Below are 18,609 nucleotides of genomic sequence, written 5' to 3'. Positions count from 1 at the left end.
ACGATCGCCGCATCGCTTGGTGTTAACGCGCAGTGGTCCAAAACGACGAGCGAAGCACGGACAAACTGCGGCGGGTGCGTCGGACCGTCAATCTCGGTCAAATACACCTCCAAGCAGTCCGCCAGCAAGTTGAGGGTCGCAGCGACAGGGTTCTTGTGCTCGGCGGGTAGGAGGCCACCTTTAGACGTGCGCGCTCGCTTGTCTCGGTACGGGGCCGTAAGTTCGTCGTACTTGGTCCACGGGTGGAAGGCACTGGGGTTTTCCACGTCCTGGTATTTGTCTGAGGTCGGCTTTGCCAAAGCCGAGATTAAGCTGTAGAGGATAAAGGATGTAGCAAAACCAGCGCTGATGGCACAGGATATGAGCGATGATAGTTCGGACATGACGAAGTGGGTGATGCAATGAAAATGAAAAGTGATGTGTACTTCAAAAGTCCAAAGACGGCACAGTTGCTCGATCGCGACTTGATACAAATTGCACAGTGGGTCGACTTGATCATCAGATGATCAAGTCGATGAGCATGAGATTCTCATGCTCATTGACCCATGTCATCTGTATCCGGAATCCTGATACATTGAGAAGCCAGATAATACATGGTATCCGGATGCCTCGGGATAGCTGTGCCCCTCGTGTAACCGAAGGTTTTCGAACTGAGAAATGACGACGCACCGGGGACCGGGGACGCCTAATACACTCGACACGTTCTATGAAGCGCTCGTTCAGTCACGCCCGTCCAAGGCCGCGCTTGCAGCCGGTCACCTCTCTATCGGCAACAAGAAGTTTCTTCTCGAGAGCGTTTATGCCAAACCAGCGACGCCGCCGCCGCGCCGCACACCGCCCGATGACACCCTCGACGTGTTGCTCTTGCTCCAGCAAAGTGACGGACGCTGGAAGCTCACGGACGCACTCTCCGATTGTCTCTATGGTGCGATCCCCCCCGTGCCCCCCGGGGTTGCCCCCGGCATGTGGGCGACGGCCTGCGCCCTCACCGTCTTGCGCCGACAGCCCGAGCACTATGACCGTCTCGAGAAGGCGTGCACCCTTGCTTTGGCGCACGTCGACAGTCATGTGTTCGAGTGCGCCAAGCATACAATGCCGTCCGTGCCTCTCTCCATTGCCCCTGTACGGTCCGACAAAAACAACGTTTGCTCATGTTTTTCGTAGGAAGTGTACATTCGAGGCAATACACCGGTCCCACAGCAGCCCGCAGTCATTGACCCAGATGCGTTGAGTACGAAGGTTTTACAAGACGTTCCAAAGAAGACGCGGGCGCTCTTACGTCGCGGGTGCGGCGCCGAACTCGACGTGCACTTTGCCAACAAGCGTGCGTTGTCGCCGTATCAGGTATGTTGTTGCGTCCAACCTATAAGGTCCCAACTGTGATAGGCGGGGGAGGCCATCGAGTCGTGCTTCCGCAAGTCAAGTCAGCACCTTTATGCTGTGCCAGAGGTCCAGGATGTCTGGGCGCGAGCCCACGTAGGACGCGCGTCTGGGTACAGGATGACAATCAATGGTAGGTGCTGTACATCCACGCAACGAAGCCACCGCTGTACGATCTGCAATACGACCACGGAGCGCGGGAAAAAGTCGTGCGCGTGCAAGGTCGCTACCTTCGCCGCCCCGGTGTCACGCGCCTCGAAACCCCAAAGTCAATGCTCGAACACGTCACGACGCGATGGCTCACGCCGGTGCCCGTCCAAGACGAAGTCGACCGCTTCTCCGAGGCCATGCGATCCCACACGATGAAACCCAAATGGACTGTTCCTCCGATTCACACGCAATGCTCGACGAGTATCTCGGTGACACGAAGCGAACCACTGCTTCGACGACGCGCCCCACGACCCGAGGACTTGCCTCCCGAGCGACCACGCACGCTGACACCGGTTGAAGCCGACGTCATTGCGTCCATCTTGCAATATGAAAAGGTGCTTGCATGCTTTCTTGCCAAAGTCGACGCCTGTTCGACCTTGTATACGTACGTGTCCGAGCGCTCGCTAGGCGCGTGATATATAGAGATAGGTCGGCTCGTATCTTTGCAGAGAAGATCCACGCGTTCGATGCATTTACGCAGCTCGCTCCTGCGGTTGTTGAGAGCACCCTCGCTTGCATTGAATACGTCGTTGCACTTCAAGATGCCCTTGCGGGCCCCGGGGCGCAGCACTACGTGCCTTTCATGTGGCACGGCCAGCCGTTCCTGTCGACGGTAGACGGCAATGACCAGGTTCGATGCTTACAGCAAGTCTCTAGGTGCTGCACCAGTTTGATCGCCTCCAAGCCCGCCACGACCTGGTATTTCATTTGAAATAGTCCACGTGGCACTGTAAACATTTTCTTCAGGTGGACTGGTACGGTGTGGATTTCTACTTTGAGTGCAACCCGTTCTTGACGGCGACGACGGTCGGCTGTCGGAAACGCTCGTGGACACGGGACGACGTGGTTCAAAACTCATGGTGGCCAGAAACCGCATACTCGCCTGAGCTGCGCAGTGCCATTGCGATTGGCGAAGAGGTAGCCTCATCCCATGCAGGCTCCGTATCAATGACGATGTAGCGCCTCTTGCAGCACTGGCGGCGCAGCGACGATGTGCATTCATGGGTGTAGTGGCTGAGAAATCAACGACTATTTTTTGTGGCTTGCATGTTAATCGGTTGAACTCACGAGGTGGTCGCTATTGAATCTAGGATTCGTTGCATGCTCAGTCTTGTCGTAACAACAAACCCGACTCTCTCGCTAATGGCTACGAGTATCGTTAGCCCACCACTACGGCCACTAGGAAGGCGACACGAAGCAACGTTTGTAGGCGCAACGAGTAGCCCACTTCTTGTGGGCACCGCTCGTTTGGTAAATGTGTTAGATGGGTTCCATACATAGCTTTGCCTTCCACGCCATGCCCATGGTCGTCGCCGACACTGTGAAAGCAAGCACCAAAACGACCGTGTGTTAAATGTAGCGACTACCGCGATAGCTATAGCTTTGGACGGCGTTGTACGACGGGGTTGCGCGCCACAATGGCTTTGATGGTTTTTCGATCAATCAAGGGGTCCGTCGGCAACGCAGAGTTGACGTAATAGTCGACTTCAATCGACTTTTTCGCCGTCGTTGCATTCGAGGGTCGCCACACGTGACCCGCTCTCCGTCGCATGTCCTCCTATGCAAAATGCATGTTCCATTTTGCTCACAATCCTACATGTCCACCTGCAGCGAGAGGTCGTGGCGATTGGGCACGCGCTCCCGATGCGTGTGCAGTCCCGTCGGGTAGTCGTACTCGCACGGATGGCGAATGGCCGCTTTGGCATCCGCCGCGCTCTTGGTCACAAACGGCGCCTACTCGATTTCAGTCAACTTTAGCTCTTCCTGTCAACAATCACCTTGGGGGGTTTGATAAAGCCACTGGTCGTCGGTGGTGGCGATTCATGCCGCTCGTCCCGGGCGTTCGAGTGCTTGCACAGCACGGCTTGTCGAAAGGCTGTCAGCATCGGCACTTGGTTTTCAAAAATTTGATCAAACTAGTCGACACTAGTATCAGGTCAATATGATGGACGCAGCCTCGCACCGCGTCGGGGGCGTGGAGGCGGCTATGGGCGGGTGACGCGCGCGGCGTCACGACCGCGGTCACGGGCGTGCAGTCTTGCAGCAAAATGACATTCTCAACTGATGCTTGCAGCTGCGAGAGCGCGGGAAAGTGCCGCGTTTTCGCAAACGCCGCGGCGTGTGCGTCCTTGTACGCGCGGCGCTCGCGCTCTTCGGGGCGCACCATCGCTATAAATAGATGCCGCCCGGTCTCAGCGTGTTTAAAACACATTGTCGTGTGTTTTCAACGATAATGGATACACTAGGTTTAAAACAAATCCAAAGCACGCGAAACTCCTTGGCGGTTGGCTATTTCCAGCCCCGTCTATGATTAGCAGCAACCGCCGACTGGAATCGCGGGCCGTCGCAGCATCAGAATCCGATTTCATCGACCAGCAACAAGCTCTACTAGCATCATCATGGGCGCCTCTGCTTCGGTTGAAAACGCTGCGTACGACCCGGCCAAGTTTGCCAAGTCCAAGGAGATTATGGGCAGCAGCTGCGACGACGCAGACAAGTTCAAGCAGCTCAAGTCGCTCTGGGAAGGCAAGGATGAACCCAAGAAGGAAGAGAAGGAAGCCCCCAAGGAGGCCAAGGAAGCCCCCAAAGAAGCCGCCAAAGATGCCCCGAAAGAAGCTGCGAAGGAAGCCCCCAAGGAAGCCCCCAAAGCGGCTGCTACAGAGAGCGCGAAGGAAGCCCCGAAAGCAGCTGCCACAGAGAGCGCGAAGGAAGCCCCGAAGGAAGCCCCGAAGGAGGCTGCAAAGGAAGCCCCGAAGGAAGCCGCAACGGAAGCTGCAAAGGAAGCTGCGAAGGAAGCACCCAAGGAAGCTGCGAAGGAAGCACCGAAGGAGGCGGCCAAGGAAGCGCCGAAAGAAGCCAAGAAGGAACCGTCGCCCGAGCCGGCCGCGACGCCTACCAAGGAGCATACACACACCAAGGACTGCCACCACGAAGATGCGAAAGCCGAGGGTCATGCCAAGCCTGCCGACCCCAAGTAGGAAATACAGTAGCAAGCATTAACTAGTAACTCACTAGTACGAAAACCTTTTTTCCAAACTTTTTCTTGTGCGTGAAACCGAAATGAAACTGTCGTGAAACGGGCGTCGTTTGGTAGTGACTTAGTTTTTTACAATTTTATTTATGCACGCCTTGGTGCCACGGCCCGAGACGCCGCACGGCCGCCTTGAGGTCGCGGACGACGACGACCTCCTCGGTGCGCTCCGGCTTTGACAAAGTGTATTATGTCATCGACTGCTAGTGTTTACGGTTCCCAAGGTCACAAGTCCATGGCGGCACCGCAGTGACGACACTGTCCCCGAGCTCGACGACCGCCCGCCATCGCCAGCGCGGCTCGTACCGCTCCCGTACCGTCCGGTGCCGCGCCGGGCGTCACCAACGCGAAAAGCCAATCACATCCCCCCGCTCCGTGACGCGCCGCCGCCGCCGACCTCGGACAGCGAGCCGATGTTGGCCAAGCTCATTCCAATCCTCGGCGACCACGTCGGCGACGTATACGCCCACGTCGAAGCCATCCACGCGGCACATGTACGCAAGCTGCACGATGAGCGGCGGTCGCCATCCTGCGTGTTGACGTTCAACGAACAAGCGGCGGTCCAGCCCGAGGTACTCACTGCACTACTCGATATAGAATCATCGTACGTCATTGAATGCAGCTGCTACGGGCGCGCCACGACGAGTGGCGGCTACTTCGGGAGCAGCGCGAAGAAGACTGCGTTATCAACCGCGAACGCCGGCTCCAAGAATATTCGGATCATGTTGAAGCGCAGACGACAGCCTATCGGCGCGAAGTACGCGCCCGCGCCAAGCACCACACCTTGCTACAAGCGTCCTTGCGTCAAGTCCTTGCACCGCTATTGGTCGCGGCCGCCGCGCAGTTCATTTTGCGCGGAGTCAAGATGCGCTGGGCGGCGGCCGCGCTTCAGGCCACGGTGCGCCGCTGTGCGCGGCACTGGCGCCATCTGACGCAGCAGCATCTCGCGCTCTCGAATGCCGCGACGATGCTTCAGCTCTGGCTTCGCGAAAGCGTCAAAATCAAGACGGTTGCGCTCAAAGTCTTTTACGGACTTCGCATCTTTACGCGAAAAGTGACCCTTGTCCAAACGTTTTGGCGCCAGCACGTGGCGATCACCGCGTATCGCCGACGCAAGCTGCTGCGCATGTGGTCCGACTTCGAGCTCGTGGAGCCGCCACCGGTCGTGCTGCCCGAGCCCGAGATCGCCCAGAAACGGGACAAGAAGCCACCGGGAGGTCGCCGGCGCTCCAAGAAGCCAGAGGTTCCGGAAGAGACAAAGCGGCCGTACCCGACGTTGCCGTACCCGTACCCGAAATTTGAAATCGCACTGCGCCTCGCCATCATCGACCAAGTGCTTGCCGAGTACCAAGTGTCGCTGCGCCGCCGGTTCCGCGCGCTTGAGGTCGTTCCCGTCGAATAAGTAACGAACGGGCTCATCGATACATTTGTGTGTAGGAGGACTTTTATCCGTACCTGCTCGAGTGCCTCCAGGGCTTGGAGAAGGACGCACCAAGAAGCCGCGTGCGCGAGAAAGCACAGCGGTATCGGCTTCTCGGCGCGGTGCATGCGCAGCTCACGCGCATGCCTGGCGCGCTCGACGCGCAAGCCAGCGACGGCTACGCGCAGCTCACGCTGGCCGCGTCCATTGACATGTGTGCGATGCTGCACCGTGCGAACGAGCGGCTCAACCCAGCATTGTACATCAACACCGTCGGGCCCAACGACCCCCCGCCGATCAATCGCCGCGGTTCGAGCAAGCGCCTCAGTATCGGCTAGTCATTTTATGCTTCGAAATGCGGGGTTCCATGTTCCCTTTAATCGAGTTCGACAGAAGTCTCTCCGATCATACTGGTATGTCGGTGGCAGAGTCGATAGTTGTGCGGGCGGGATACATGCAACGCCGGGACATCTCGCATTTGTGCTCGCTGACAGCGCGCTACATGTACGATGGCGTCAACTGAAGGCGGGAGCGACGATCCCTACCCCTGCCGCCGCGCGGCAAGCTAGACCACATCTCTAGTGTACTACTGTAGCATGACGGTATTATATGGTGCAGAGGCATGTATTGATGTCGTACTAGTCCAAAGCGCTACATGAGGGTGGGACCATTCATACCGGCTATCGGGGGGTCGGCTTTGGCGGACGTGCGCTCCGACTCTTCGTCGTGGGACGCGGTGATTTCTTGGACGGCGCTAATGATCGAGTTTTGGTAGCTCTCAAACGGGTCGACCTTGTCGTTCAAGAACGACTCGAGAATGTGCATGAGGAAGAAGCCCACAATGTTGGACCACGCCGCGCCGACATCGGGCGACGCGTATTCGCCGAGCCAGTACATGATGACCTCGATGACCGTACTCGTGTACTGCGCCCAGTGGTGCGGCCGGACGCCGCCAAAGCTGCGATGGCGGTGGCCGAGGTAGTGGCACTTGTTGACGATCTGCTTGGGGTTCTCGGCCGAGCTCTTGAGCATGAACGTCATGGCCTTCACGAGCACTTCGCCGCGCTTGCCAATGTCGGGGAAGACCTCCTCGAGCGTAAAATCGCGCTGGAAGAGGCGAAAAAAGAACTCGTCGTAAAAGAGCACGATACCCGACTTGCCGTATTGCCGCATGCGGTCCGTGTTGGCCGTCACAATGAGCTTCCAGCTCTTGCTGCAGTCGAGGAGGTACGCCGTGTTGAGAATCGGTCGCATTGGAAAGTTGGGCGGCATATAGTGCTGCACGCAGTCGGACGCAGCCGTCCCATACGTAAACTCGCGGTGCAAAACCTCTTCGACCACGATCTGCTTCTCCTTTGTCGGCTTGCCGCCCATGATCGCGCCCCAAGTATGACGATGAAGGACTGAGCACGAAGACGCTAAAGTTCCGTGCAAAAGCGTCCAAAATCGATGGTTTTCTCCGTCAACGTGGCAGAAATACCGTCAACGTAGTGACGATACCGCCAAGTGTTGCAACGGATTCTGGCAGGGTCAATAAGCTGTGTATTGACCGTTGGTGGTGGCCGAGATCCTTGTGCATACGTTATGGCAGAGCTAGGACGACGCTGTCTGCAATAGGAGCTGCTGCTGGTGATGACCAGGACGACAGTAACCTGCGGTTTGAGCGTTGAACTTCGATGACAAGGTGGCGGGAGCGAAGTGTGCGTGATTTTAGCCCACGCATACCGGATACGGCGGTGGCGCTGTATCCGGAGACCCCTTCTGGCAGAAAAAACATTTCGAACGACCAAGAGCGATGGCAGACGCGGTGTCGGGCAGCATCCATGAGACGCGCGAGAACACGCTGGACGAGCCCGTGTCCGAGACCATCGTATGGAGATCATGGCGTAGGAGAGGCTAGGCGCTCATGCATCCGGCGTAGCTGCGCGATGTCCGGCTCGTCGGCGCCAAGCTCAAGGTGGTCTTGATGCCACGCAACACGTCGGACGAGACGCTTCAAGCGCTCCGCGACTGGGACCTCTGGGGTCCGCTCATGGTCTGCCTCACGCTCTCCATGTACGATCGCAGCGGCCAGGATCTGCATCTGCTCATGTACATGCATCTAGTCTCTTGAGCCTCACGGCGCCCGCGAACCAGTCGGCGATGGTCTTTACGAGCGTCTTTGTCGTCGTGTGGGTCGGCGCCGCCGTCGTGACGGTCAACGCGCAGCTCCTCGGCAGCACCATGTATACAACTCGATCGGTGCATGCTATTGTACGGTGCTCACACGGGCATGTGCTAGCTCTTTCTTCCAGAGCATTTGCGTCTTGGGCTACTGCATCTTCCCGCTCGTGATTGCAACGCTCGCGTGCTTCTTCACGCGCGTCGTGTCGTCGCACGTGACGATCCGCCTCGTCCTCGTCGGCGTCGGCTTTGTGTGGTCCACGCGCGGTACGTACCCATCCGCACCACATTCCTCAACGTACTATCCTAGCGTCCGTCGTCTTCATGTCGCAGCTGGTCCCGCCCAAGAAGAAGGCGCTCACGGTGTACCCGGTGTTGCTCTTTTACATCTTTATCAGCTGGATGATCCTGATTCAATAAATGCATGGCCCTTATGCGAGCTCGAGCGCTGCGATCTCGACCGTCGTAAACTCGACCCGCGCCTGGAGGAGCTCAATGACGCGACCGGCCGACAGCTTCCAGTCGACGACGCCTCGTGTTGTCGGGCGGCCGTAAAACTCGAGCACGTCATCGGGCACGTCGACGTTGAGGACCATGATGCATTGCCGAAGGGTCCCAAAGGTCCGGTAATGGGCGTGGTTAAACTGGACCTTCTCACCGAGGTAGTTGGCAAGAACGCGAATGTCCTTCTCGAGCTGCATGGCCCCGAGCTGGTTGAAGGGCACGAGCTTGGTCAGCAAAAGCCCTTCGAGGAGCTCCGCCACCACGAGCGTGATCGCGTCCACGAGCTGCTCGAACGTCTCGCACGCCAAATGCTGTTCGTACGGGTCGAGGAGATGACGCAGCTGCGTCACGAGCGCGGCGGCGAATGGGTCGTTGACTTCGTTGGCCGCAAACACAGCGTCTGTCAAGTCGAACGACGTCTTCTTGAGAATCGGCGTCAGAAACGAAGCGAGCTTGGGCTGAAAGACGCCTGCAATGTGCGCTATGGCCGTCACGAGCAGCTCCTTGTAGTCCTTGGCCACATCCTCGAAGCCTAGCATCTCGTTGATATAGGGTCAAAAGAGAAAGAGGCATACCCAAGAGGCAGCTCTTGATGTGAGCGGGCAATGGGTCGGTGAACGCCGCCTTGGCGTCCACTTCCAACGTCGCTTGCAGCTGCGCGAGGTATGAAAGAAGCGTGTGGATGCTGTTGAGCGTCACGGGCGGTGCCAGCACGGGCTTGAGCGGGCCAGAGACAGGCGTTGTCGTCGATGCCGGTGGCGTCGTCGCACTCAAGTTGCGCGACGTCATCTTCTTGCCGAGAGTGGCGATCGTTTGGATCTGGTCTCGTAGCTGCGTGCTCGACTGCAAGTTGGTCAAGAGGCCTGTGAGCGGTGTAGCCTCGCGCATCTCCCGCGGCAGCGCGAGGACGCGCGTCTTGATCACGTCATGCAGCGTCGTCTCGAGCAGCGTTGCGACGAGGTTGAGGACACCGCAGGCCGCGTCGACGTGGCCCGTGGCGAGCGCCCGGCACGCGCTATTGCGGCCGACGTAAAACACTTCGTCAATGATCGACGAGACGGGAATCAATGCCGCGCCGCTCGCAATCGAGCGCATCTCTTCGGTGGTTAGGGCCTTCTTGGTCGACGCGGTGAGGCAGACGTCTTCGAGCGCACAGTAGAGTGCGGCAAGCTCCTGAACGCTTGTGTTCAGCGGGCTTGCATTGAACGACGGAAGGAGCGAGGTAGCGGACGACGACGATGATGACGACGAGGCCAGGTAGAAGACATCGCGCGCCCGTACAAACCGCTCGTAGGTCTGTGAATGCTGGAGGACCACCGCGACTTCGTTGAGCTGCGGGTTCCAGTCGACGTTGTTCTCGGGCTTCGACGAGACCGCTGTCTTGGCAGTGGGGCCACTGGGGTCCGGTTGTTGTTGCGCTGTCCGTGCCTTGTGGACCAAGTCGGCAAGCCCCCGCTTCGCAATGTATGCGTCGAGGATGCGCACAGCGATCGGGCTCGCGAGAGTGTACACGCGGCTCAAGAGCCGCTCGGCGCCGCGCACCGAGCTGAACGACTGCAGCATGAGCGGCTCAAAGCGCAGCGTCACCTCGGCCACCGAGTTGAACACCTATGGGCGGCAGGCTAAATGATGAGCGAGACGAAAGAAGAGAAAAGACATGTACGTGGATCAAGTGCGACGTGAGGTCGTGGACCGAGAGGCGCTGGAGCGACGACGACGCGAGACGCTCGTCGAGTTGCGACGCGACGAACGACAGCACCATGCTGACGCCTTCTTCGGCAAACAGCATTGGCTCAAAGATGCTGCCGAGACGCAGGACGGCGGCTTCGTCCTTGGCGTAAAGCGCTGCGTTCATCTGCCGCTCGATCGCATCGCGAATGTCGTTCTCGGCGCTGTTCATGCGCAGCTTGTCGCCGACGTCGATCGGAATCGAGAGCGCTTCAATGTCTCGGAGCTCCTTGAGGCACGCCGCTGCGTCCTTGTACTTGCGCTCGTGCATGCATCCTTGGAGCCGCTGCATGCTCTGGCGCACGCGCAGCATGCCATCGCTCCGTTCGATGGACGCCTTGACGCGCTCCTGGACGCGCCCGAGAAGTCGCACCTCGCGCGTCATCTTCTCGGCTACATCGTGCGCGCCCGTGATCGCGGTGCCCACATGCTTAGTCTGCTTGCGCAGTACATCAATGCTCGCCGCGTCCTGGCTGTAGAGATGGTGCTGCAGAAGCGCCTGCGTGTGGTGCCAGAGGGCCTCCTTGGCGTTGGTCGGCGGCTGGTCGCCAGAGATCTGCCGCTTGATCGACGAGACATTGGCATCCGCAGTCGCATACCGCTCGAGGCTCGAGAGAACGTCGGCCTGCCGCGCCGCCGTGGCCGCGAGCTCCTCGCGCAGGCGCCGGACCTTGTCGCCGGTCCCCATGTTTACCGTAGAATCCGGATAATCCGCCACATTGCCACTTGACAACGCCAGCTTCAACCTCGCGCGACCTTGGCAGCAAAGGGTGCTTTGAGCCCTTGTGTGCACAAGGAAACGCAGGCCGTGAACGTGCGGTTGATGCATCTGCTTTCTGTCGAGGCCTTATGATCGGCTCTTGTCTTCTGCACGAGCTATAAGCAGGGACGAAGCAGCGACTTTGGTGACGTTGTTGATCACGCTCTGTCGTTGATCTCACTTGGTGTCGAGATCAGCGAGATAAAGCTCCTAGCGAACTGCGAATGCGAGTCTACAGTCCTACTGACTACACCGCGGCGGAAATGGCTCGCACGCAGTTGCTTCCGTCTCTTGCTGCTTTGTCATCTCGAGCAAAAGGCTTAGGCGTGCAATGCGAAAGGCTGCAATGGGAAGAACAGCATCTGAGAACGTTTTGTCAAGCGACGACCAACGTACATGGGTCTTTATTATTGACCCATGCAACGTACCAGTACAGTAGCCGCCAGGTAGCCGCTCCTGTCGGACCGGTGACGTACTAGTTCTGAGCTGGCTAACGTGGCTGGCCGACAACATTCTCAGCTAGCCAGGTCGCCGCCGTGAGCCTAGCCAAGAACGCTATCATTGCGTCACGTACTGCTGCTGGTGGAGCAGCGTCAAGGAATGTCGATCGCTTGGGCTCTCATTGCACGAAGCCGGCTCACGGCAATGGCATCAAGGGCCATGGACAGGCAGACGGGCACACGTTGCAGTGGCGTGTCACTAGTCTTCATGGATAGTACCCTGTTACCAGCACATCCTAGCACCTGGGTGTGCGTAGTAGAGGCAAACCGGCGTTCGTATTCTATAGAAAAGACGAATGGGACTCGATGGTGCTACACACTGCCGTACACGACGCCGTTGTCAAGCTTATGGCGTCATGCTGGGTGGGTCGATGGCACCGTGTCTATTTGCACGTCATTGATTCAAAACCGGTAATAGTGTACATGCCAACATTGCTTTCTTCTATGTGAGGAAACACTATTTCATGCCATGTACCAGGTGGTTGGATTGGCCGAATGTCGCGTATTTTCGCAGGTGTCTGCGAATCCGTGGCCGTTCCCGGCGGATATCCGCGGGAAATACAGCCAATCGCAGTTTCCAATTTGATCGTCATGGCGCGCGGAGGCAACCTGAAGCTTCTTACGCTCGTCTCGACGACCGGCGGCTTCCTTTTCGGCTATGACACCGGCGTCATCTCGGGTGCGCTCATTTTTCTCCAAGAAGACTTCCACCTCGACTCGTTCCAGTCCGAAGTCGTCGTCTCGGCCACGGTCTTTGGCGCGATCCTCGGCGCTGCGGCTGGGAGCTGCGCCAACGACGCGTGGGGCCGCCGCCGCGTCATTCTGATCTCGGCCGTGCTGTTTGCTATTGGCAGCGCGCTCATGGGTTTTGCCCAATCCAAGTACGAACTCATTTTTGGCCGGCTCAGTGTCGGTCTTGGTCTTGGTCTCTCGTCGCTCACGAGTACGCCTCTTGTTCTCAACGCCGTTGCTCACTCGTTTCTGTGTGCTTACTAGTTCCGCTGTACATTGCCGAAGTTTCGCCACCAGGTCCTCCATCATTGTCCATGTGACTTGCATCTCATGCGAGCGATTCGTAGAACAACGTGGCACGCTCGTGTCGATCAACACGCTACTCGTGACGGGTGGTCAGTTCTTTGCGACCGTGTTTGCGGCCGCCATGAGCTCGCACCCGACGGGATGGCGCTACATGCTCGGTCTCGCGACCTTGCCAGCGGTCCTTCAGTTTATTGGGTTTTTGTACCTCCCAGGTACTCTATTGTTTGTAGCATCATCCGCTCACCCCTCCTGTAGAGAGCCCGCGCTGGCTCATCTCCAAGGGGCGCATGGAAGAAGCCGAGCTCGCCATCACAGCCATTCGCGGCGAAGATGCCGACCAAGAAGGCTTGTTGACGCGCGAACTCAACCGCATTGAAGCCGAAGTCAAGCGCGAAGAAGGCCGCGGGTCGTGGCACGAACTGTACCGTACCGATTCGGTGCGCCGAGCGCTCATCCTTGGCTGCTCGCTCCAGGTATCCCGTCTAAAGTCCTTTGGTCGTCGACTTCTCATGCTTCTTCTTGACAAATAGGCGCTGCAGCAATTCTGCGGTATCAACACGGTCATGTACTACGGCGTGAGCATCATCCGCATGGCTGGGTTTTCCAACAACCAAACCGCCGTTTGGCTCGGCGCGATCGTCGCCTTTAGCAACTTTCTCTTCACGTTTGTCGGTATTTACCTCGTTGACCGGTACCCACTTCACAATCTACAAGGACTCGTCTCATGCAAATTCTATACGTCTGTAGCATGGGCCGCCGACCGCTCACGCTGCTGAGTCTGGCGGGCGTCGTCGTCTCGCTCTTCTTCCTTGGCCTCACGTTTTACTTTGCCGAGGCCGCGTCCACGACAGTGGACGGTGTCGGTGTCTGCAGTCACATTACGACCTGCTTTGACTGCGCGGCCAACACCCACTGCGGCTTTTGCGCGTCGGCATTTGGCCCCGCGCGCTGCGTGCCCGGCGACGACGTCGGTCCGACGTCACCCTTGACGTGCGGGTCGTGGGCGTACGGGTCGTGCCCGGACGCATCGAGCTCCAAGACGCACGGCATTCTGATTCTCATCGCGCTCTTTGTGTACCTTGCGTGCTTTGCGTCGGGCATGGGTAATGCCGTCTTGTTATTTGCAGTGTTCATGCCAAACTATCCCACTAGGCTCGATGCCGTGGACGATCAACGCCGAGATTTACCCGCTCGCGATGCGCGGCATGGCCATGAGCATGTCGACGTCCGTCAACTGGATCTCCAACCTCATCATTTCGTTCACATTCCTCTCGCTCATCGAAGGCACTACGACGTACATTACGTTTTGGATCTACTGCGGCGTCGCGATCCTCGGTGCCATCTACGTGTACCGAGCCTTGCCAGAGACCCGCGGCGTCTCGCTCGAAGACATTGACGAGCTCTTTACGCCCGAGAAGAAGAAGGAGCGGTACAGCCCCGTGGGCATGGGCATCTAAACCGCTCTAAATTCCTCTCCGGTTGCATCCTCAGGGCGTGCATTATCCTTGGTCTTACTCGTGGCAAGGGTCAATACACAATATTGTCTTCTGATAGCGGAAGCTCTTGGAGAAGACGTGGCGTCGGTCGTAGATCTTAGGTCGTCTTGGCCTTTGTCGGCTTGGTCGCACTGCCAATGCTGACCTTGAGGATCGGGTAGAGCACGAGGTAGATCGCAAGCGTTCCGACCGGCAGAAAGACGAGCCACATGTAGATGGCGTGCAGCAGCACATACTGGAACTGCCCGAGCGTCGCCAGCGTATCGTCTTGGAGTCCCTACGGCCAGTGTTGGCGCACGTCCATCACAGTAGCAGTGCGTACTTGGAGTAGCGTCGAGACGGAAAAGTCCTCTGCGCCATCGCCAAAGAACTGGCCGCCATACGCCCTACGAGCCGTGACTCAGACACGCAAGGAAGCAAGACGATGGAACGTACACAAAGACGGGCACGGACGCAATGTTGAGCGGCGTGCAGAGGTAGTTCATGAGCATCGCCGCAACCGGGTTGAGCCCAAAGAGGAAGACGGCGGCGACGACCGGGACACTCGTCACGCCCGGAATCGGAAAGATACCTACATCGCCCATGAGGCCGTGGCCGCTCGGACGATGGCCCACCGCAGGTCACGCCAAAGGCCATCGAGAGCGCAAGGCTATGGGGCGAGGCTAGGTAGAACGAGGATGAGCCATGAGGCAGCGGCGACGACGCTATTCGCATCTACCGCCCGACGTGAGCAGGTCAACGATCGGCTTCTTGACTTTGGCTTCGAAGAAGGACATGGCCGCAGTTGCAATTTGATGGCAAGCGGCGGGGTCAACCGGATACGAGGTTCGTTTTATCCGGAATGTGAAGGGCCGATGTGGGACATGCGGTCCTGCAGCGCACAGATTCGTCAATGGCAAAATTGGACAAGTTGATGCAAAAGACAAAAATGTGGATTTTCTAGCGAGTGTAGTGATCGCGGCTAGCTTGACGTTAATTAACTCATTAGTAGGTAAAGTCTTACCTGTGAAATTTTACATTTCACAAAATAGACGTGATGCAAACACAGAGTATGATACCACTGAGTTATACTTCTCTGTAAGGCAGATCGGGGTGATTTCCGTGGAGCCACTAGCTGAATTTCCCTACTAATGAGTCGTGGCCCTCCCACTATATGTCTAGTCTATTCCTCAATTGGCCAGTACGCACCTTCTGGACAGCAGCCCTCATGCATTGCTCTGCAAGGTTGGTTCCAGTGCTTCACCATAGATACTGTACATTTCCTTCGATTACATAAGTTTAGTAGTTGACGACCAGCCAACTATTGGTGGTGGTGATCACAACACGCGCTACCCGTGCTGTGGAGATGGCCGCACGACTGCCACCGTTGCCATTGGCGCGGCGGGTCGACCGAATTGCGGGGGTGCTCGAGCATGTTGGCTTCAGAAATGCCCTGGCGCTCCAGCTTGAGCTTTGTCTGGCTGCGCGTCATGCGTCGCGGCGTCGGCGTCGGCGTCGCGGCGGTCTTTCGTCGCTTACGAGCCTTGGCCACTGGAGCATCGGGCACAGACGTTGTCGCGAGGGCCACTGTCACGTCGAGGGGCGAGTCGTGGAAGTCCTCCATGTCGTAGTACATGGCATCTTCGTCGACGGTCGTCAAAGGCGCAGGGCAGCTCCACCCGTCGGTAAGCATGCTGTCAAAGCCCGAGCGCAAGCGGGTCCAGAGAGGCGTCGTCGATTTCGTTGTCGCTGTAAAATCGCTCTCGAGATCGAGCGGCGAGTGCACGAGCGGCCCCACGTGCGCACGCGCCACTTCGACGGTCAGCATGTCGTCATCAATCTCCAGCGGGGTCGATGGAAGCAGCTGCAATGACGTGGAAGGGTCGAGAGGTCGCTTGTTGGGGCGACGCACGGCCATCTTGCTGCTGGCCTGCGTGGGCGAGATGCCAGTCGTGCGCGGGGGCAGGGTAACCTTGACAGGCGTCGACTGGATTGACGCGGCCACCGTCGGAGCAGGTGGTGACGTCGCAAACAAAGGCGCCGGCGCTGCGTCATTGAGCTCCATATTCGCTTCCGCATCGTCTTCCATGCCAGCCTCGTCGCCAAATTCGTAGCCGTTGTCGCTCGACACATCGACGGCGCTCGGCGATACGGCGACGGGCACCGCGCTAGCAGTGCACGGGCGTGGCGCATGCGAGATACGCGTCGCGATCTCGACTTCGGCGTACTCGCTGGACGCCATCGGGCTGGCCTTGATCGGGGGCTGGCCGACGTCGGCGATCTTCCGCAGCACCCAGAGCCCAGGCCCGAGGCCGTCGTCGTCGTTGGCCTGGAGGCAGTACGTGCGCTGGATCTCCATGGGCGAGATGGTCCATTCGCCGTAGGTGAAGTAGTCGAAGGCGTCGGCTGGCGTCAGTGCGCGGAGGTCGTCGTTGTTGATCGTCATCGAGCGCAAATCCAAATGACCGCTTCTCCAAAAATACAGCTGCGACCATCATTGTAATTAAATACCGTTTTTGCCGCTCTCCATACAAATCGAAAGATAATGCGTCAACTTACGAATTGTATTGTTGTCGGGCCCAACGCGATCTGAAGCGGGTTTTTCCCTCAAGTCGGGCGTGGCGCCCAGTTCGGTGCCGTGTCCCAGGGACGACGGGAAAGGGCGTTTTGGAGGTGCTGCTTTTGTCCTAGTAGTGGGCAAGCTAACCTATAAGATCTGACGACTATATACACAGAGCTGGTGCTTTGTCTAGAGATCACAAACTCTCCAGGTGCTTCCGAGTCTTCTCGGCGGTGGCTGCTTGGACCAGCCCGTTGGCAAAGATACCGTCCGGATAAGGAGCCAATAATCGAGCGCCGACCATGTCCCACATTGCGCCGCCACTCGCTTTGGCGAAGGACCTGCAGCACAACGACTTGACAGTCGTATGCACCGGTGGACGAGCTCGTGTTCTCGCTCGTATCTATCGAAGCCAAGCTCCTTGGTTCCAGGAGCTGGTTCAAGGATTCCCAAGCCCGCGATCGCCCGCATTAAATTTGTTTCCACTCGTTCTCGACGCTGATTGGCTACACACAATGTGAAATTTGGCGAGTGAATTTCCTGCACCTTCATTCAGCATCGCACCAACTTGTCCTTGAGAGTTTCGCGCAACGACCTTCCGGAATCTTCAAGTACATATAGATTCTAGTGATTGAAGTATATAGACACCCGAAAGAACGACCTCTTGTCGACTTCTATTGTTCAGTTTCGATACCAACCTTGAAAATGGATCGGTGTCGACAGGCAGAGCCACCTCATGCACTGACCATCAAGTACCCAACGGTCGCACGCCACCTTTGAAGCGTCGTTTTGACAAGTACGGTACATGGTGCATGTTGGTTTACGTGGTTGCTTCCCACTCGTGCAGGAGCCCCTTGAGGCGCTGCGCGACAAAGTCGTTTTGGCAACTGATAGCGTACGCGTCGTACGGCGGTGATATCGTCGCAGCGCCGCCAAAGACAAGCAGTTGGTTCTCGGCGCCCATCGTCGTCTCGATGCAGCGCTACGCAGCGTAGTCGTATGAGTGCATTCGCATCCAAAATAACAACGAACACGCTCGTACGCTGGTAAGGAAGGCCTGCAACGCAGGCAATGCTGCCTCGTGCAACTCGAAGCGCTTGCTTTGCCCGCGCGCATCCACCCACGCACGCAACGCGGCAATGTCGACGCCACCGTCCGCGTCTTCTTCGATGGCAGCGATGGCATGGCCCATGACGGCCCGGCTCTGCACAGCCGTCGCCTCGTCGTCGAGCGTGAGGAGGACAGCGACGCCGTTCTCCGGGTCCAAGCTAAAGAGCGCTCCTCGGAGAAAGCTCATGTTCGTTTGGCGGAGCACGACGGCGGCGCCCACGAGGTCCGCGTGGGCCACGTACACAGCGTGCGCGGCCATGTCTTTTTATCCGGAGAATCCGGATAAAACGTGCAAATACGTGGCAGCCTCTGGTCTCAGCCAAGCCATCGTATAGGCAGTGCGATCTTGGATGCGTCCAGCTCATTTCCAAAGACATGTACACGCTCTAAGCTCGCTGTGCTCCTCATGGCAATGATGATGCGCGCTAACTGCCTCGCCAACGTTGAACAGAAGTCGGACAACTACTCAAGTTCCCACTCACTGAGGTAGCTGTGAAAAATGAGTCATTACAATAAACACAAACCAGACAAAGGACTCCGAAACCCCAACGGCTATATCACAAGATTATCGCACCATGTTGGCGTCCTAGTCATGGACTCGTTGACGTAGGACGGGACGCGTTTCAATCATCGCTGTTCACCTAGTAGTCCTGCCCACAAGCAAGCCGATCATACCGATAGCAATTATAGGCGAGCTGTCCCTTCCAACTACGAAAAGGGCCGAAACCTC

The 18,609-nt window shown here is 57.8% G+C and overlaps 11 protein-coding genes across 11 annotated transcripts; 5 read left to right on the top strand and 6 right to left on the bottom strand.

Moving 5' to 3' along the window:
* Positions 1-657: 657 nt before the first annotated feature.
* On the top strand, positions 658-2,601 carry SDRG_15773 (hypothetical protein; the record flags this gene model as incomplete). The annotated part of the gene is made up of 8 exons (XM_008621955.1): positions 658-1,122; positions 1,165-1,344; positions 1,387-1,476; positions 1,518-1,969; positions 2,020-2,203; positions 2,248-2,289; positions 2,338-2,508; positions 2,551-2,601. The coding sequence occupies 8 exons, from the start codon at positions 658-660 to the stop codon at positions 2,599-2,601; spliced, it is 1,635 nt and encodes a 544-aa protein (XP_008620177.1).
* A 316-nt stretch (positions 2,602-2,917) lies between these two features.
* SDRG_15772 (hypothetical protein) lies at positions 2,918-3,787 on the bottom strand. The gene is made up of 4 exons (XM_008621954.1): positions 3,554-3,787; positions 3,369-3,506; positions 3,196-3,324; positions 2,918-3,148 (listed from the first exon to the last, which is right to left on the bottom strand). Exons 1-4 carry the CDS (start codon positions 3,755-3,757, stop codon positions 2,966-2,968), a joined length of 654 nt encoding a protein of 217 aa, XP_008620176.1. The 5' UTR covers positions 3,758-3,787; the 3' UTR covers positions 2,918-2,965.
* Positions 3,788-3,926: 139 nt separating this feature from the next.
* On the top strand, positions 3,927-4,614 carry SDRG_15771 (hypothetical protein). The gene has a single exon (XM_008621953.1). It carries the CDS (start codon positions 3,990-3,992, stop codon positions 4,566-4,568), a length of 579 nt encoding a protein of 192 aa, XP_008620175.1. The 5' UTR covers positions 3,927-3,989; the 3' UTR covers positions 4,569-4,614.
* Positions 4,615-4,660: 46 nt separating this feature from the next.
* SDRG_15770 (hypothetical protein) lies at positions 4,661-6,446 on the top strand. The gene is made up of 4 exons (XM_008621952.1): positions 4,661-4,783; positions 4,829-5,193; positions 5,244-6,005; positions 6,059-6,446. Exons 1-4 carry the CDS (start codon positions 4,711-4,713, stop codon positions 6,377-6,379), a joined length of 1,521 nt encoding a protein of 506 aa, XP_008620174.1. The 5' UTR covers positions 4,661-4,710; the 3' UTR covers positions 6,380-6,446.
* Positions 6,447-6,628: 182 nt separating this feature from the next.
* Positions 6,629-7,502, bottom strand: SDRG_15769 (hypothetical protein). Its single transcript, XM_008621951.1, has one exon. It carries the CDS (start codon positions 7,413-7,415, stop codon positions 6,693-6,695), a length of 723 nt encoding a protein of 240 aa, XP_008620173.1. The 5' UTR covers positions 7,416-7,502; the 3' UTR covers positions 6,629-6,692.
* A 334-nt stretch (positions 7,503-7,836) lies between these two features.
* Positions 7,837-8,624, top strand: SDRG_15768 (hypothetical protein; the record flags this gene model as incomplete). Its single annotated transcript, XM_008621950.1, has 5 exons — positions 7,837-7,911; positions 7,963-8,096; positions 8,147-8,266; positions 8,323-8,471; positions 8,515-8,624. 5 exons carry the CDS (start codon positions 7,837-7,839, stop codon positions 8,622-8,624), a joined length of 588 nt encoding a protein of 195 aa, XP_008620172.1.
* SDRG_15767 (hypothetical protein) lies at positions 8,563-11,151 on the bottom strand. The gene is made up of 3 exons (XM_008621949.1): positions 10,372-11,151; positions 9,284-10,316; positions 8,563-9,240 (listed from the first exon to the last, which is right to left on the bottom strand). The coding sequence occupies exons 1-3, from the start codon at positions 11,122-11,124 to the stop codon at positions 8,636-8,638; spliced, it is 2,391 nt and encodes a 796-aa protein (XP_008620171.1). The 5' UTR covers positions 11,125-11,151; the 3' UTR covers positions 8,563-8,635.
* Positions 11,152-12,287: 1,136 nt separating this feature from the next.
* On the top strand, positions 12,288-14,301 carry SDRG_15766 (hypothetical protein; the record flags this gene model as incomplete). The annotated part of the gene is made up of 7 exons (XM_008621948.1): positions 12,288-12,639; positions 12,693-12,725; positions 12,776-12,946; positions 12,990-13,207; positions 13,265-13,425; positions 13,482-13,837; positions 13,887-14,301. 7 exons carry the CDS (start codon positions 12,288-12,290, stop codon positions 14,189-14,191), a joined length of 1,596 nt encoding a protein of 531 aa, XP_008620170.1. The 3' UTR covers positions 14,192-14,301.
* SDRG_15765 (hypothetical protein) lies at positions 14,148-15,038 on the bottom strand. Its single transcript, XM_008621947.1, has 5 exons — positions 14,949-15,038; positions 14,845-14,892; positions 14,666-14,801; positions 14,553-14,616; positions 14,148-14,507 (listed from the first exon to the last, which is right to left on the bottom strand). The coding sequence occupies exons 1-5, from the start codon at positions 15,004-15,006 to the stop codon at positions 14,328-14,330; spliced, it is 486 nt and encodes a 161-aa protein (XP_008620169.1). The 5' UTR covers positions 15,007-15,038; the 3' UTR covers positions 14,148-14,327.
* Positions 15,039-15,461: 423 nt separating this feature from the next.
* SDRG_15764 (hypothetical protein) lies at positions 15,462-16,671 on the bottom strand. The gene has a single exon (XM_008621946.1). The coding sequence runs from the start codon at positions 16,653-16,655 to the stop codon at positions 15,531-15,533; it is 1,125 nt and encodes a 374-aa protein (XP_008620168.1). The 5' UTR covers positions 16,656-16,671; the 3' UTR covers positions 15,462-15,530.
* Positions 16,672-17,539: 868 nt separating this feature from the next.
* On the bottom strand, positions 17,540-18,148 carry SDRG_15763 (hypothetical protein). The gene is made up of 2 exons (XM_008621945.1): positions 17,812-18,148; positions 17,540-17,751 (listed from the first exon to the last, which is right to left on the bottom strand). Exons 1-2 carry the CDS (start codon positions 18,136-18,138, stop codon positions 17,590-17,592), a joined length of 489 nt encoding a protein of 162 aa, XP_008620167.1. The 5' UTR covers positions 18,139-18,148; the 3' UTR covers positions 17,540-17,589.
* Positions 18,149-18,609: the final 461 nt, after the last annotated feature.

The sequence above is a fragment of the Saprolegnia diclina genome, assembly GCF_000281045.1.
Source record: "Saprolegnia diclina VS20 unplaced genomic scaffold supercont1.101, whole genome shotgun sequence".
Classification (NCBI taxonomy): Eukaryota; Oomycota; class Saprolegniomycetes; order Saprolegniales; family Saprolegniaceae; genus Saprolegnia; species Saprolegnia diclina.
Note: the sequence above shows the minus strand (reverse complement) of the source record. Positions and strands in the feature narration are given on the sequence as shown.